General features: G+C 38.4%; 1 protein-coding gene across 1 annotated transcript in view; it reads right to left on the bottom strand.

Annotated features, from left to right (window-relative positions):
* The window catches only part of CNTNAP2 (contactin associated protein 2), a 1,628,923-nt gene that overhangs the window by 840,143 nt on the left and 775,302 nt on the right, over positions 1-13,478 (bottom strand). The window contains exons 5-6 of the mRNA XM_034761282.1: positions 6,536-6,739; positions 3,975-4,159 (exon numbers count right to left, since the gene is read on the bottom strand). Coding sequence (XP_034617173.1) covers positions 3,975-4,159; positions 6,536-6,739 — 389 coding nt within the window. The remainder of the gene's footprint in view (positions 1-3,974; positions 4,160-6,535; positions 6,740-13,478) is intronic.

Here is a 13,478-nt window from a genome sequence, read left to right as displayed (position 1 = left end):
TTTTTTTTTTTCTCTTAATTAATTGGCCTCTCAGAGTTGGTAAGACAACTCCCACCTGTTTATGCTCTCTGTATGTGTGTATATATATCTCCTCATTATATGTTCCATTCTATATGCATCCGAAGAAGTGGGCTGTAGTCCACGAAAGCTTATGCTCTAATAAATTTGTTAGTCTCTAAGGTGCCACAAGTACTCCTACATTTCTCTCTAAATCTTCCCTTCCCATTGTCCCTTACAGACAGAGGTGAAAAGAAGCCGGTTCGCTGTGCCGGACTGGACCGGCTTCTCCGGCTCCTGTGAGGAGCCCCGGACCTTTAAATCTTGAAAGGCCCTGCCTCTTCCCATTGAGGCCATGCCTCTTCTGGTTTAGGCCACGCCCCCACTCAGAACTCCGGAGCACCGGTAAGTCCTTTAAATTACTTTCATCCCTGCTTACAGAGAATACATTTTGATTGGTGAGCAAGCTCTCATTGATAAGAAGTGCAGGATCAGGACCTATATTAGTAATATGGTTCTACTTGGCCTTCTTTGCCACAAGATAAGGTCAGTGGGTTAAATCAATCCCCTATTTCTATTCTTGAACACAAGCCTCCAAGTTCAGGAGCATGCTGGTCACTTGGAATGAGATAACAGACTTTGGGGCACTTACAGTTGTTTTAGTTTTATTTATTGTATTTTACATTTTGCCATTAAGGAAAGTGTATTTATTTTCATAATTTATTAAAGCAGTCAGCAAAATCTCTAAGTACTGAAAGATATTTTTAAAAAGCCCACACACATTACTTGTGCAGTAATGTAAACACTCTAAGACCCAATAAATAAATAAATGCCTGAGAAAAGAGATGAGTCTTACAGCAGGCACTAAAGTTTGGCAGACTTGGGATCTAGCAGATAAATGGAGGAACTGAGATTTAAAATTAATTGAACTACAGAGCTTTGTGGAAAATTGAAGGGAATCGAAGAACTAAATCTAAGAACTAAGAACTGAAAACACTGATTAAAATAAAAGCCATAAAATGTAGCAGAAAAGCTAAAGTTCATAGAATCATAGACATGTAGGGCAGAAAGAGACCTCAGGAGGTTATCAAATCCATCCCACTGTGCTCAAGTAACCTAGATCATCCCTGACAGGTGTTTGTCCAATCTGTTCTTAAAAATCTCCAATGATGGGGATTCCATAACTTCCCTTGGAAGCCTATTCCAGAGCTTAACTAACCTTATAGTTAGAAAGTTCTTCCTAATACCGAACCTAAATCTCCCTTGCTGCAGATTAAGCCCATTACTTCTTGTCCTACCTTCAGTGGACATGGAGAACAATTTATCAGAGTCCTGTTTATAACAGCCTTAATGTATTTGAAGGCTATTATCAGGTCCCCTTTTCTTCTTTTCTCAAGATTAAATGTGACCATTTTTTTAACTTTTCCTCATAGGTCAGGTTTTCTAAATCTTTTAATCACTTTTTGCTGCTCTCCTCTGGACTCTTTCCAATTTGTTCACATCTTTCCTAAAGTGTGGCACCCAGAACTGGACACAGTACTCCAGCTGAGGTCTCAGTGGCAAGTAAAGCAGGATACTTACCTCCAAGCAGGATACTTACCTCCCATGTCTTACATACAAGACACCTGTTAACAGACCCCAGAATGATATTTGCCTTTTCGCAATTGCTTCACCTTGTTGACTCGTATTAAATTTGACTTCACATTGTTGACTCGTCCATATAATTCCCAGAACCTTCTCAGCAATACTCTCTCACCTAGCCACTTATTCCTCCATTTTGTAGCTGAGCATTTGATTTTTTCCTTCCTAAGTGAAGTACCTTGCACTTGTCTTTATTGAATTTCATCTTGTTGAATTCAGACAAATTCTCCAATTTGTCAAGGTTGTTTTGATTTCTAATCCTTTCCTCCAAAGTGCTTGCAACCCCCCCCCCCCGCCGCCCACACACACACACAGTTTACTGTCATCCTCAAATTTTACAAGCATACAATTTTACAAGTCATTAAAAAAAGAAGTGAATAGTACCAGCCTCACAGGATGCACCCTCCCAGCTTGATAGTGAACCACTGATAACCACTTTTTGAGTACAGTCTTTCAATCACTCATGTATCTGCCTTACAGTAATTTATCTAGACTGCATTTCCCTAGTATGCTTATGAGAATGCCATGTGCGACTATATCAAAAGCTTTCCTAAAAACAAGACATATTACATCTACTGCTTCTCCCTTATCCACTAGGCTGGTAACCCTGTCAAAGAAGAAAATTAGGTGGGTTTGGCATGTTTTGTTCTTGATAAATCCATGCTGACTATTCCTTATAACCCAATTCTAGATGCTTATGAACTGATTGTTTAATGATTTGTTCCAGTATTTTTCCAGGTATTGAAGTTAGGCTGACCGGTCTATAATTCTCCGGGTCTTCTTTGTTCCCCCTTTTAAAGATAGGTACTATGTTTGTCCTGCTCCAGTCCTCTGGGATCTCACCTGTCCTCCATGAGTTCTTGAAGATAACGGTTAACAGTTCCGAGATTGTTTCAGCTAGTTCCTTACATACCCTAGGAATTGTATCAGGTCCTGCCAACTTGAATATATCTAACCCATCTAAATATTCTTTAACCTGTTCTTTCCCTATTTTGGCTTGCTTCCTCCCTCCGCCTCCACCCCCGTTGTTCATATTAATTGTGTTGAGTATCTGGTCACCATTAACCTTTGTGGTGAAGACAAAAAAAATAGGCATTAATCCCCTCAGCCTTCTTGATGTCATCAGTTATTAACACCCCTTCCCAACTAAATAGAGGACATACAGTTTCCTTAGTCTTTCTCTTGCTTCTAATGTATTTATAACATCTCTTCCTATTGCCTTTTCTCTCTCTTGCTAGGTGCAACTAATTTTGTGCCTCAGCCTTTCTGATTTTGTCCCTACATGCTTTTGTTATTCTTTTGTACTCTTCCTTAGCAATTCGTCCTCATTTTCACTTTTTGTAGGAGTTTTTTTTTTTAAATTTACAGGTCATTAAAGAGCTCCTGGTGTTGACATATTGGACTCTTACTATTCTTTCTACCTTTCTTTCGCACCAGAATATTGTCTCCTTGATAAACTGCCAGCTCTCCTGAACCCTTTTAGATCTTAGATTTTCTTCCCATTGGAACTTACCTACCAGTTTCCTGAGTTTGTTAAAGTCTGCTTCTTTGAAGTCCATCATCCTTAGTCTGCTGCTCTTACTCATTCCTTTCCTTAGAATCATGCAATCTATAATTTCATGATCACTTTCACCCAAATTGCTTTCCACCTGCAGATTTGCAACTAATTCTTCCCTGTTGGTCAGAATCAAGGTCAAAATGGCTGTCCTCCCGGTTACTTCCTCCACTTTCTGAAACAAAAAGTTGTCCCCGATACATTCCCAGGACTAACTGGACATTTTGTGATTTGCCATATTACTTTCCCAACAGATGTCTGGGTAGTTAAATTCCCCCATTACTACCAGGTCTTGTGTTTTGGATATTTCTGTTATTTGTTCCTGAAATGCGTCATCGACCTTTGCTTCCTGATTTGGTGGCCTATAATAGACCTCCCTACCACAACATCATACCTATTTTTCTCCTTTTAGCTTTACTCAGAGACTTTCAACGGGTCTGCATCTCCCCTCCTTTTGGACCTCAGAACCAGTGTATATATTCTTGATGTACAACATAACATCTCCTCCCTTTTTTCCTGCCTATCCTTCCTGACCAAGCTATACCCCTCTATACCAATATTCCAGTGATGAGATTTATCCTACCAAATCTCTGTGATGCAAACTAAGTCATAATCTAGTTTATGTACACATACTTCCAGCTCTTTCTGCTTATTCTCCATATATCTTGCATTGGTGTGTGGACATCAAAGTTGTATTGCCTTTTTGTTTGTTGGTTCCCCATTTGGCTTTATTCTAAAGAGCTGATATGAAGGAGAACTAGTAACAGGTGTCACTGTGTACCTCATAGTCCAGGTCCAGGTAATCAAATTCCCCATTGGTTCTGAAATGTTGAATGTGCCTATCCAGTGTTAGATTGATGTTCCTCCCATGACGTTCTATGACAATGGAGTGCCAATGGTGGTCATCCAAGAGGCTGCCTGTCATCACAGATGTGTGACCATAAATTGAGCCATACTGGTTGCTACCTGAGACAGAGAGGATGAGAAGAGCAGCAGATGATTAACTCACACTCAGTGTCATTTAGGAAACATATTTATCTTGCTGTATCATATTTCACAAGAAACATGCTGCATACACCCTACCATTACTGCTGTGAAGTCAAGATCTGTCCATTCGGGAGTTTTTGCTGTCATATACCAAATATCTGATCTGTGAGGTATATAAGTAATTACTGATAACAGAAAATGTTCGATGGAGAATGATAGTAATATCCACTTCTAGTTAGTTATAAAGTTGTTTTCAATCAAAGATTTTCTGTGTTTGAGCCCTAGAAAATGAAAAGCTGTCACCTTCACTAAAGTATTTAAACTTTGGGCCAGTTTCCCAGCTTCAGTGGAACTATACTGACTTAGATGAGGATTTGGCCCTCGGGGGTCTGATAACAGAAAAGCTTTAGGCCAGGTCTACACTTGGAAGGATGTGCAGTTATACCTATACTGACATATTATACCAGCAAAGCACTCCTATTGTGGATGCAGCTTATACCAGAAAAACTGTGCTTTTTGCAGGTAAAGCTTATTCCAGCCCCAGAAGGGAAAGAAGCTATACTGGCAAAAGCACAGTATAACTGTGCTGGTATAACTGCATCTAAACTAGGCACTTCTGGTGGCACAGGTATGTTAGTTAGGGATTACACCTCTTCACACCCTTGACTGACATAGGTATATTGGCAAAATATATTAGTGTAGACCTGGTCTTACTCAGCAATAAGGGACGAACAGAACAAATCAGAAAGTTGTGCCACAATCTTCCATGTTTTCAATGCAGCATAATCTAAATCTATTTATGGAGCTGAAACTTTCTTAGCATTAAACATCACTGGAACTCAGACTTTGAGTCTTCATAGATCCTTCCCTCCCCTATCTCCTCAGAGTGTATCATCACACCCCAGCCAAGCAAATTTATGGAAGCTATTATATATTATTCAACCTGGCTGATCTGAGAAATATAATGAAACTGAGAAATGAATGGGTTATAATTTCAGTGAAATTTGTTAAAAATAGATTAGTGCTACAGGAAGATGTGCTGTCCTCATCAACATCACCTATATTGTTGATCTTTAGAAAAAGGAGCAGAATAGAAAATGCTAGTGGAAATAATTACTATTCATTTTAAATAATACATGAATAGAATAATTTACTGTTCACATGACTGCAAGAGAAGCAGGCAAAAGTTACATGAAACCTCATTTTAAAGGGCATTTGTTTTAAGAAAAAATGAACTTAATACTACATACACACTTTCCTTCTTATATGAGCAAAACTATTTTATTTAATTCAACCTATAAACCAAACTGCTCATAAGCCTGTAATATCTCTTGCAGAAGGAAAGAGGCAGGACTCAGTAGTAATAAATATATAGATGACTCCTTGATGAGGCAACTGGCTACAGACGGAGCCTGTATCTGACTCTGGCTCTCTAATGCTCAGATTTTATGAACACAGCCTACACTTCTTAATCTCATCATCTAGGGTCTCCTTAAATCCTGCCACAGAATTAGTTATATGATGGATTAGATACTGAATACACAACAAAAGCCAACCTACTAATTTCCCATTCTCAAAGTTAACAAAAAGAATGTGCCCATATGAAAAATAGTTCCCCAAAATGGCCCAATAGTCTTCTCACATTGCTTAGGGTATAGGCTCTAGCAACATTGGCACCAGGTTACTGAGATCGGTAAGCTTTCCCGCCCCTCCACACGCACATCTGAAGATCATATCAGACATTCAGGGTGAAATCCTGTTCTACCACTAACTTCAGTAGGGGCAAGATTTCTCTTTAAGTGTTTGCAGCCCAGATCTGTCACTCTACCTCCCCTCTGGCTATACTTTCTACAAGGCAGTCTTCTTGGACCTCAGCTTGGCATTAGCCCATGGCTTCTCAGTGAGGGCCCCTCATTGTTTTCCCTGCAGCTTCCCAAGTTTTCCTAAATTCACCTGGCCTTTCCCCTGGTGCTGCTGATCAGCTCCCTCTCTCCCACAGCCATTTACTTCTACTGTAAATGAATCTGTGTAAAGCTAACCAGCACCATGTATGCCCTATACCAAGAATAAGATTCTCTTGTCATTTTTGGGAACAGTACATTTTTAGGTGTCATTGTTTTTTGTCGTGTTTCTATTTGTGGTTTCATTTTCATATTATTGACATTTTGCATAGATAGTAAGACATAATCTACACTCATATAAAAATACTGCATACAGGAAAAGGTTCAGCATTTTCACCAGATGATCTGATTATAAGATACTGCTTAAAACAACAAGCAAAAGAAGAAGAAAAATGGAGAATGGTATCTGAATTTAAATTATGTACCTAAAATGATTTTTAAAGAATAAACATACCTAGATTTAAATTAAGGGCCAGCTTGGCTTTTTTCAGTTCCAGGGTGATATAGTCTCCTTGCTGTCCTTCTCCATGGAAGAGAACACCTTCACTTTCAGAGGTTTTAAATTTCAGAGTGATGACATCTTTCAGTGTTTTCATTTTCTTGTTCTTGAATCTGTATGGTAACACAGCATGGCCATCAAAATTGATAACATCGGCCCCTAAAGGGAAGAAGTAAATAACATTGTTGCTTAGTGATTATATATTACTGTGGCCATTGGAAAAGCAAACATACAATTTGTGGATTACATCTGAGCAGGATAAATGCATGAATGTGATATGAATTATAAATATGTTTTCTCTAGGCTATAATTTAATGGATGAATATATAATGCAACAACCAGGTAGGACATGTATTTAATGTTTATTTTTTCATAGGGATATCATAAATTAGACTCAAAGACGCATAACCTACAGGTTTTATTCAAACTCCCTTTCATCTCTCTTGAACATGGTGTTGTTCACAAATATTTGCCTACCCAAAGTTGAAAGCAGGAAAGAAGACTTTCCCAGTGGTTGTTAATAGTCTATTTGATGCCTCTTAGAAAATTCACTAGACATGCATGTATGTGAATTTTATCAATGAAATATGACACTGCAAAACTTCTCTGGTAGTAATAAAATCAGACCAGATTCCTTGCAATGTTCATAAATTTTAGGACTAACCTGGAATAGGATCAGGCCTAAAATTCACACTCCAGTGAAATTACCATATTTTTCTGTTTGTGAACTATCTGCAAATGGATATAGATTGTTATGAATTTGTTTATTAGCATTTGTTTGACAAATTACTTCTGTAAACTATTTTAGCCTATGTTTTCTCATTAACTTTGCTGTAAGAATTCATGTATTTGCTATTCACGATTCACTATTTATATCATGTATCAGAGGGGTAGCCGTGTTAGTCTGAATCTGTAAAAAGCAACAGAGGGTCCTGTGGCACCTTTAAGACTAACAGAAATATTGGAGCATAAGCTTTCGTGGGTGAATGAAGTGGGCATTCACCCACGAAAGCTTATGCTCCAATACTTCTGTTAGTCTTAAAGGTGCCACAGGATCCTCTGTTGCTACTTATATCATGTGATTGGTCACCTAAATACTCCTAGATGCAATATGATGTTGCTCCTGAGTCACTAAATGATTGGATGACCTAATATTTGCAAACTCTTTCAATTTCTGCTTGAAATAGAATCTTGCTTTGTCATTAAATTAATTTCTCTCTCTTTCTGAAAAAAAAATTGATTATTTTCCAAACTTTGCTGGCATGAATAATTCTGAATAGCAATCAAAATGGGTATGAATGTGACCGGTTTGACTGAGAATTTGCAAAATATATTCATGAATATTTTTTGCAAATTTCCCCCCAATTTTGATTAAAATATGCATTTACCTACATCCCTTCAAATGCAGCAGTAAATAATCATACCTATATAACAAACATACAAGTCATTTTATGCTCCAGATGAAATCAGGATGGAGATTTCAGCATCTGCAACATTGTGCAATAGCAGTTCTGGATTTTGTCTGCCTCTGTGGTTGTTCTCTTGGAATTGCTGGCAATATTTTTAAAATACTCAGTTGTCCTTAACCATACTGATTGAAGATAATTAAAAACAAATAACATTCCACCCATTTAGCTGTCTAAAAAAATCTTCAGCAAACAAACAAAAAAAACCAACTACTCACTGTGAGTGAGTAGGCTAGTAAAATTTGTAAAGGCTCCCTTAGAACATTTTGTATATATGTGCATAAATAAGAGTATGTATTACGACCTGAATTCATTAGGACGTTCACGTGCTTTCAGTGAAGCACCTAAGCAATGCTTGTGTCCATTCCTATTCAACATTGGACTTAAGCACCACCTTAAGTGATTTGCTGAACTGGGGCTTTAATTATTATCAGGAGCCACTTATACATGCTATGTCCATAAGGTGTCCTAGTCACATTCTATAAGTTCCTGTTACAGCGTTTGCAGTCAACCTCAGAGCTCTCTGAGTGTAACAGAAAAGCAGGCAGTGTGACGCTCAGTACTTTTTTACTGAAAGCTGAACAGTCAATGCTACAACAAGTAATGTGCATCTTCTTGCTTAGTGACAGATTAACAAACCATTCTGTCTCTGTTAATTAACATGTTCATCACCAATTAGGATTAAGCCTTGCTGTCATGTTGATTACATATATATTGATACACCATTTAAGCATCCAGTATACTAAGTGTCCAAAGGTTAAGAGAAACACATAGTACTTCCATCACATAATGTTTCCCCCAAAATAATTAAAGTAACACTCTGTAGAATTTCACTGCACTGATTCGAAGATTCTTTATACGATGGGTGAAGTTTGTGACACCTATTTTGTGTTGTATTATCCATTTGCTTTTGGGATATCTTTAGTAAGTTTGTACGACATAATACAAATTGGATTATAGTCAGACTCCCAGATGGCATAAATGGTTGTAAACTCTGAAGCTTTACATGTTGAGCAGCTAATGAGATGGTCTTATATATTTCCAAGTTTCTTGTTAATGGGTAGAAAATATAATTATAACTGCTAAGGGTTGAAGGAAGAGGTAGTACAGTATTTTCATATTAATGGTGCTTAAAAAAATTCCAGCTCTGAATACAATATAGAAAGCTAAAGAAAAGAAACTACAATATAGAAAGCTAAAGAAAATACAATATAGAAAGCTAAACAGGTTTTGTCACTCTACCTTAAAAATGATGCACACATTTTAAGTCTGTGTGCTGTAAAGAAAACCAAAAGAGTAAAGTGATTGTTGGTTGCAGACCAGCAGCTGATGAATTTATTTCAGAGGCTATTTGAGATCAAAATGTAATGCAATCTACCTTAAGCACCTTTGCTATAGGCTCAATTCAATGCCAACTGATGTCAATGGAAAGACTGTAACTGATGTCAGTGGATGCCTGACTGGGCTGTATATGAGCTGGAAACGAACCATAGTTACCCTATGGCTTGAAACAACTCTTAAACCACTTTTCTACACATCCATCCATTCTATACATTACCATCCATTCTACACAGCCTGGCCAGAGACTGCAGAGTACTCCACATATTTGAGCAGAATCTTTATATCTGTTCCTCTCCCCATAGAAGAGAAAAAGGAGCTGGGATGTATAGATTCTGCAGAGAAGCCTCCTTATGTCTCAGCCAGCTCCACTCTTTCCATCCTCCCTCTCAGCTCAGTTGTCAAATAAAGTGATATTAAGTGACAAGGTGCACCCATAATGCATTTCCTTCTTCCATTGGTCCTATATCAGGGGATCTCAACTGGGGGTCCCTGCCCACTGAGGGGCTGCGAGCCATTTCAGGGTGTCTGCCAAGCAGGGCCACTGGGAGCCGTGAGCCCTAGAGCTCGTCAGCTGAAGCTTGGAGTCCTGAACCCCGTCACCCTGTGGGGCAGAAGCCAGAGCCACCCACTCTGGGCTAAAGCCCTGATCTCCAGCACGGCCCTCCCCGGGGCAGAAGCCTCAAGCCCAGGCACCCTGAGCCATGGCAGAAGCCACCCCATGGGACTGAAACCCAAGCCCCAAGTCCTGGCAGAAGCTGCCCTGAGCCCCAGTGTCCCCAGCTCCAGCTGAAGCTGCCCTATTGGAAAGTAGGGCAGCCCCCAGCCCCAATGTCCCTAGCACCAAGCTTCCCCCCCACCCCAAACAGCAGAAGCCCCAAGTCCCCTGCCCTGTGGGGAAAAAACTATGAGCCTCACATCCCATGGGAGACCAAGACTGACACGACGATGCTATCTTGCTTGTGGAAAAGCCATAGAATTTCAACCCCACTCTCCAAGGTCTTCAAGATGGTGGCTACACTATGGGACTGTATGTTTCATGGCAGAAGCCCAAGGTCCAGAACCTCAGAGCTGGGCCACCAGAAACTCTGATACAGGTAGGGCAGAATACTGTGATAGCAGTGATGAGTTCATCTACTTATGCTGCAAGCAGAGTTTAAATGGTCACAGCAAACTGGACGTTTTGATTAATAGGTCTCGCTGAGTCCTGAATGAAGTCAATGTCTTGCTTATGGATGCAAAAAAATCTTTGTGCTGAGACAAAGTTTAGGATCTATCAAATCCATGTACAACCTGAATTGCAATACAGGTTAGAAACCTGCCCTCCCTTATAGGCAAGTTTGAAGCAGCTAGAGACATTCCATATCCACTGTCAGTGCCAAATCCTGAGCATAAAGTGGTTTGAATTTGTTTAAATGTCATAATCTCACATTTCTGGCCTTTCTTCAATCACTCATTATAGTCAAAAGCAATGTTGCACAATCTTTGTACATATCGCCAAGAGTGACAAAAACACCCCAGCACAACATGCACTCAAACTCTCCATCAATGCACAAAAGGGTGCATGTCCTGATCCTACTTGGTGCCACCCGTGGGGTTCACAGGATTGAACCATATCTGGAAACTTCACTACATGATGCCTGGGGCAACGCCACCAACCATGATCACTCTGGCTAGTGCAACAGTCCTCAGTAGACTATGAGTTTTTGAGGATGATACTTACATCTGACTGCAGTATAGCCACCTATGGTATAAGGCTAGTGCACATCAGCTGAGACTGCACTAACATTTATTACAAACATCCTTCTTCCTTTATAAAACATGCCTTGCAATACAAATTCATTGTAATTAAGGCTGTCAAGCGATTAAAAAAACTAATTGCGGTTAATTGGGTGATTAATCAAACTGTTAAACAATAACAGAATACCATTTATTTAAATAGTTTTTGATGTTTTCTACATTTTCAAATATATTGATTTCAATTACAACACATACTACAAAGTGTAGAGTTCTCACTTTATATTTATTTGTATTATAAGAATTTTTTCACTGTAAAAAAACAAAAGAAATAGTATTTTTCAATTCACCTAAAACAAGTACTGTAATGCAATCTCTTCATCATGAAATTTGAACTTAGAAATGTAGAATTATGTACACAAAAACTGCATTAAAAATAAAACAATGTAAAATTTTAGAGCTAGCAAGTCCACTCAGTCCTACTTCTTGTTCAGCCAATTGCTCAGACAAAAAAGTTTGTTTACATTTGCAGGAGATAATGGTGCCTGCTTCTTGTTTAAAATGTCACCTGAAAGTGAGACCGGTTGTTCACATGGCGCTGTTGTAGTCGGCGTCGCAAGATATTTACATGACAAATATGCTAAAGATTCATATGTCCCTTGATGCTTCAACCACCATTCCAGAATGCATGCGTCCATGCTGATGACGGGTTCTGCTCAATAACAGTCCAAAGCTATGTGGACTGATGCATATTCATTTTCATTATCTGAGTCAGATGCCACCAGCAGAAGGTTGATTTTCTTTTTTGGTGGATCAAGTTCTGTAGTTTCCGCACTGGAATGTTGCTCTTTAAAGAATTCTGAAAGCACGCTCTACACCTTGTCCCTCTCAGATTTTGGAAGGCACGTCAGATTCTTAAACCTTGGGTCAAGTGCTGTGGCTATCTTTAGAAATCTCACATTGGTATCTTCTTTGCATTTTGTGAAATCTGCAGTGAAAGTGTTCTTAGAATGAACAACATGTGCTGGGTCATCATCTGAGACTACTATAACATGAAATATATGGCAGAATGTGGGTAAAACAGAGCAGAGACATACAATTCTCCCCCAAGGAGTACAGTCACAAATTTAATTAATGCATTATTTCTTTAATGAGCGTCATCAGCATGGAAGCATGTCCTCTGGAATGGTGGCCAAAGCATGAAGGGACATATGAATGTTTAGCATATCTGGCACATAAATACCTTGCAATGCTGGCTACAAAAGTGCCATGCAAATGCCTGTTCTCACTTTCTGGTGACATTGTAAATAAGAAGAGGGCAGCATTATCTCCTGTAAATATAAACAAACTTGTCTGTCTTTGTGATTGGCTGAAAAAGTAGTAGAAATGAATGGATTTGTAGGCTCTAAAGTTTTACATTTTTTGTTTCTGAGTGTAGTAATGTAACAAAAAAAATCTACATTTATAAGTTGCACTTTCATGACAAAGAGATACTTTGATTTGCTCTACAGTATTTGTACGAGGTGAACTGAAAAATACTATTTCTTTTATCATTTTTACAATGCAAATATAAAAAATAACATACCTGATTTCAATTGCAGCACAGAATATATATGAAATTGTAGACAAAAATCCAAAATATTTAATAAATTTCAATGGTTATTCTATTGTTTAACAGTCTGATTAAAATTGCGATTAATCATGATTAATTTTTTTAATCACCCTAACCCTAACTTTTTTAATCATGATTAATTTTTTGAGTTAATCGCGTGAGTTAACTCAGATTAATTGACAGCCCTAATTGTAATACATAGTGATTGATTTCTAAGTTCAGCCAAAACTATCATCCTGGTCTTGTTCTTATAAATTATAAATTATAAAGTATGGATTAGTTCATAAATAAATGTAAAGTCCAAATTAGCTAGTTGCAATGTAAGGAACCCACTAGAACTTAAACAAGAGATAGGAGGGGGAATACTTTGCAACTTGTACATAAAATGTAGATTATGGCACCCTTGAAAATCTTCAGTCAGCAAAGAAGTAAATAAAAACAGGTCATCATGTCAGATTGGCTACAGAGCTCCCTATAGTAACTCTTGCTTGTTTTTAAAACATTAAATTGCCAGCAGATCCAAGAGCTTGTTTCTAAGTAGAGTTATATCTACAATTTTCTTGAGAATTCCACATCTAATAAGCAATTTTGGAAAACCATCATGAAATCTATTTGTAGAAAAACCATGTGGAAACCACATTTATTCAGTTCTGAAAATCCAAGAGAGGAACAATTTAGATTTTCACATCCAACACCCTTCTTTTTGCTCTACTGAGAATGGCTCAGTTCGTTTTAACCACTTGGC

Source organism: Trachemys scripta, chromosome 2 (assembly GCF_013100865.1).
Source record: "Trachemys scripta elegans isolate TJP31775 chromosome 2, CAS_Tse_1.0, whole genome shotgun sequence".
Lineage (NCBI taxonomy): Eukaryota > Metazoa > Chordata > Testudines > Emydidae > Trachemys > Trachemys scripta.
Note: the sequence above shows the minus strand (reverse complement) of the source record. Positions and strands in the feature narration are given on the sequence as shown.